The sequence below is a fragment of the Cucurbita pepo genome, chromosome LG15, assembly GCF_002806865.2.
Source record: "Cucurbita pepo subsp. pepo cultivar mu-cu-16 chromosome LG15, ASM280686v2, whole genome shotgun sequence".
Classification (NCBI taxonomy): domain Eukaryota; kingdom Viridiplantae; phylum Streptophyta; class Magnoliopsida; order Cucurbitales; family Cucurbitaceae; genus Cucurbita; species Cucurbita pepo.
Genome location: NC_036652.1, coordinates 614,072 through 619,171, shown reverse-complemented (window position 1 = coordinate 619,171; position 5,100 = coordinate 614,072). Strand labels below are relative to the sequence as shown.

At 34.5% G+C, this 5,100-nt stretch overlaps 1 protein-coding gene across 1 annotated transcript; it reads right to left on the bottom strand.

The window, feature by feature from the left end:
• Window positions 1-447: 447 nt before the first annotated feature.
• Window positions 448-1,719, bottom strand: LOC111811873 (protein LIGHT-DEPENDENT SHORT HYPOCOTYLS 3-like). The gene is made up of 3 exons (XM_023698911.1): window positions 1,477-1,719; window positions 1,185-1,370; window positions 448-1,057 (listed from the first exon to the last, which is right to left on the bottom strand). Exons 2-3 carry the CDS (start codon window positions 1,361-1,363, stop codon window positions 748-750), a joined length of 489 nt encoding a protein of 162 aa, XP_023554679.1. The 5' UTR covers window positions 1,364-1,370; window positions 1,477-1,719; the 3' UTR covers window positions 448-747.
• Between the last annotated feature and the right edge of the window lie 3,381 nt (window positions 1,720-5,100).

Genomic DNA, 5,100 nt, shown 5'->3' with positions numbered 1-5,100 from the left:
GTTTTTATGTACTGTCTCAACTGCCCAAAAGTTCTCTTCCATGGATGCAACAATGGCAGGCATTCAACTCACACACCACATCCTAATTCATCTATTTTAATTCACAATCATAAGGGTTTCAAACCGACTTCAATTTTTAAAACATTATATTCTCGATCAAAATGACAGAGTCATGAATCCCGACACCAACTCGTGGCTAGGTTTTTTTAGAGATTTTCACCCATTTAACCATTTTTTTTTGGTTCTAAGACACGACAAGACAAGAAAGGAAAAAATAAGAACATTGAATCTCACAGCAAGATTTGGACAAGATTATTAAAAGTTCTGCAACAAGACAGAGAAACCAGCATGTTTTGTACTAAATTAACATGTGAACTAAAATTAAGACAACAAAATGATGATTAATTTAAATACAAACATGAACAAGATTTACAAACGTTGAGCATAAGTGCACAAATAGTAAGACTGATAGTATTTGCATCAAAAGCAGAGATTTACACCTTTTCACAGTCTTCTTAGAAGCTTTTTCAGAAAAATTTATTCACCAAAGCAAAGAAAAGAGGGTAAAAAATGCTTGAAATTTACCAAACCCTAGAGGAAATAGAGAGAGTAAAAACCCTTAATTTATTCAAGAAAAAAAAGAAAATGAAAAATTAAGCAAAACCCATGATTTATAATTAGGTTTAGAGCAATACCCAATTGGTGAATTTGTTGTGTTCGTTATTTCCCTTTGAAAGTTTGCATCTTTTATGATGATCTTGGTGCACCATGAGGTGCTTGTGGGCGCTTTCTTTTCTTCTCATAGCTAATCCCTCTAGCTTTTGACTGCAAATCACGAACTTCACGAAGATAGAGCCTCACAGCTCTAGCCCCAAATGGATTGGCTTCAGGCTTCCCACCATTCTCTTCGAAAGCGGCTCGAAGGCGGCCAACCAACGCGTCGAGACTACCCCACGCTTGTCGTAGAGGGCACGGGCATGGCGCGGGAGGGTTCAGAAGTCCATAGAAAGGGCAAATAGCTGTGTGCACTTTCGTCTTTCCAAATTGATCCAAATACCTACAAACGAGAAAGATTTTTGGATATACGCACAAATCGATCGATCGATCGATCGAACTAGAAAATTTTGACACTAGACAAAGGCAATCGGTGCCCTTTTTTTTAAAATTACTTCTTTGTTCGGTACCTGAGGAATTCAAGAACATGCGCACCGCTGCATCTCGAGAGAGCGAGCGGAGGGCGATGATTGTTGAGATATTGACCGAAAGTTTTCCAATCGCGACGCTTTTGATTCTCATATCTACTGCTGGTAGAGGAGGTTGCTACAGCTTGTTGGTGGTTGATGCTGTTGTTTGAGAAGTCCATTCCAATTCTTTTATTTTCAACACACAAAAGGAATTCCCAAAAGGGTTTAGTTTTGAATCAAGAATTTAACACAAAAAACAATAAATTTTGAGATTTTGGCATTAAAAGCTTACCTCAAAGCTTGTTCTAGGGTTTCTTCTTCTTGTTCTTCGTGTTCTTCTTGTTCTTGGATTTTCTCAATGTTTTAAGAGAAAAAAGGAAGCTTTTTTTGTAATGGGTTTGTGAAATTGAAAGGATATTTGTTTGGGGTTTTCTAAAAAAGGAAGAACAACTAAGTTTTTTCCCTTCTCATCCAAATTGGTGTGTTTTTGTGGGGAAGAAGAGCACAGTGAGCTGAGATTTTGGAGACAAGAAGAGGTTAGATTTAGCAAATAGGTTGAAAATTTTGCCGTGGATGGATGTGTTTGAACATCATAAGATACTTTTCCTGTCTTTGTCTTACATAATTGTAATGTTTTACCAACACATTCACTCACTCGCTTTGGAAAAAAATATGAAACTAATTACTGTCTCAACTTTTACTCAACTTTTACTGTTCTTTTCACACATATATTCAACTTTTCTGACAATGATCTTCCTCAATAATACTCCAAATGTATACATATGCATGTGTTTGGATTAACTTTTTAATCAATGGTTGAGATTGATTTGTTTGTATGTTTACTCGTAAGAGCTTAAGCTCACTTGCTACTAGACATTGTTCGTTATGGCCTGCTACATATTGTCGTTAGTCTCATGATTTTAAAATGTATCTAATAGAGAGAAGTTTCTAGCTTCGTTACCCTTTCAACCGATGTGGGATCTCACAGTCCACCTCATTGGAGGTCAGCGTTCTCACTGGCACATCGCTCGATGACTGGTTTTAATATCATTTGTAATAACCCAAGCCAACCACTAGCAGTTACTGTCCGATTTAGCCCATTACGTATCGTCGTCAGCCTGCCGCCCGATGACTGTCTCTGATATCATTTGTAATAACCCAAGCCCACCGCTAACAGTTACTATATGATTTGACCCATTACGTATCGTCATCAGCCTCACGATTTTAAAATGCGTCTATTAGAGAGATGTTTCCACACTCTTATAAGGAATGCTTCGTTCTCCTTGCCAACCAACGTGGGATCTCACAATACTATTCGATAACAAAGTGAAATAGATTCAAATTCGAGAATTTAATGGCTTGTCCTAATGGAAATACTTAGTTTATTAAAAAAAAAAATTGAATAAAGCTTTCTCTAAGAAACCTTTTCAACTTGTTCTTGGAAGAAACCACTTTTGATTGTTGATAAAATCACTCTAAGTTTTTAGCCAATTGCTATAGTTTTAGAAAAAAAAAACATTGTTAGTGTGATCTTTTCAAAGATATGGTAAATTCACTTTAAATCAATCTTAACTTTCAAAACTTTAATTTGTTTATGATACATCTTATAATCGGTACGAGAATAAACTATTTGTTTTCAGTTCAACTATGTTCGAATTGGTGAATGGATCTAATACTCAATAAACAAAACAACTCACTAGACACTTGTAGGTCCTCGAAATTTTCAAGAGCATAGCTATATCTTTGTCGATTGTGGTTTAAACTAGAATCTACATATTTGAAGTCATTTATTAATTTTTTTCTTACCGTAAATTATCAGTTTAGTCTAGTAATTTTGAAGTTAGTATCTATTTAGTCACTCAACCTTCAAAATTATCTAATAGATTAGTAAATTTTAATTTTATTTACTTCTTTCACACATTCATAAAATACTAAACTTTTAATTTTGTTAAATAGGTAGGGTAAGGATTCGAACCACTAAAATTTTGATCGATAATTTAACATTCTAACTACTTGAACAATATTTAGGTCGACATACTTATAGATTTGAGTTAGCTATACGACCAATATGATTTATTGATCAAGATACCTTAGACGTTGAAACGTTTCATTTAATTTACCCTATGACTTTGAAAGGTTAGTCTAAAAAATATATATAAATTGAAGAGGGTTCCTATAAGAAACGTGCATAGAAATTGATGCAACAACACATGTATAACAATTGTAAGTTTTTTTTAGCTCAACAAAACGTTCTTGGGGCAAAGACATTCGAGATTCTAACCTCTTCATAAAAAACATATATCTTATCTAGTTGAACTTACTAAGATTAATATAAAAATTACAAGGTATACATGACATCATTTTCATAATCATTTACATATATTGATGTGGTACTCGATATGTAGGAACTGATTATGTAAATGCTGTCGTGTTGAGTTGAAATGGACGATAGCAATTACTTTACTCTAAAAACTTTTCTTTTTCTTGATTAGTCTTACTTTTGTATTGCCCTAATATGATCATCATTCATGTCTTTGTTTCTTGCATACGTTCCTAATAAATTCTTAATTGAGAGGTCAATATACTTAAATAATGTTGTAGCGTCTAATGCCTAAAATTCAACATGGTCACGTTACTTATTTCTTGTTTCTATAAGTAAAGACTATTCCCACAGACCAACACGGGTCATTTCAGCATACTTTGTCCTCACCCATATGCATCATAGCAAAATTCCTACGAGCTTACTCAACTAGCCGTAATAGGACCGTAATGAGCTTAATTGAGTGTTAGTCAGGTGGGTGCGCGATCTTGACCTCTCCTTGACAACCCCACTTCAATCAAGGCTTGTAGTAATATTGTTGAGGTCGGGAGGAGGAGGGGAGACCACGTTCTTCGTCCTTGACTTGAGGCAATTCACTCTATATCATCTCGACAAAAGTGACAATCATTACAAAAAAAAAAGTTATTTGAACTTATAATACTTTAACAAATCGAGTTATATAATAGTTCTAAAGGCGTCTAAAAGCCAATAAATTTAGTAACACAATTGTCATCTTCATATTTACGAGTCATGGAAAACGCCATTTGAGAAAGTAAATACAAATTATCGTTCGAAATTTGAAAGATGGGCAAGCTTTGAATAGGAGCATACTACTAATTTGTTTGGGTAGGGAAATACATTGGAGTTGGTATAAATGAAGGGGAAGGGCAAGTCGTTTTCTTGTGATGACAAATAGTTTAGGGTTGGTTGTAGGGTATGTCCAAATGGGTGTCCCAATTGCTCCCTAATCCGATAAATTGGTGACTATTAGCCAAAAAGATGGCACTGTTATTGATGGTGATCCATCCTTGGAAGCCATTATTATTCAATGGAAGCAAGCCATCATGTCCATTACTTTCAAATGGAATTGAAATTTAGTGACTAAAATCATAGAATTTGGAAAACTATACAATTTTTTTTTTTTTAAATAATATAGTCTATTAGAGGTGGGCCCAGTATCTTCGATAGTACACTTTACGGTGTCGATATAATTATAACATCTCAATCACACCGCTAGCAGATATTATCTTAATACTTCATGACCCCTTCTTACTTCAAATCAACTTGGGTTAGGGGGATCGATTTTTGGTTGAATAATCGATTTTGGGTTTTAAACCTACTAAGTTAGATTATGAATTATATATGCCTTAATGTTTCTAAAAAAAACAAGAAACTAAGATTAAAAGGTAAGAAAAGAGGAAAATTTAGAAATTGTGGAACCATATCTCTTAGAGAGGAACGAATCACTACTATTAATGAGTGTAGAAACTTTTCTGTAGCAAACGCATTTTAAAATCCTGAGGTCGATGACGATACGTAAAGGGTCAAAGTGGACAATATCTACTAGAGGTGGGTTTGGGCTGTTACAATTAGTAT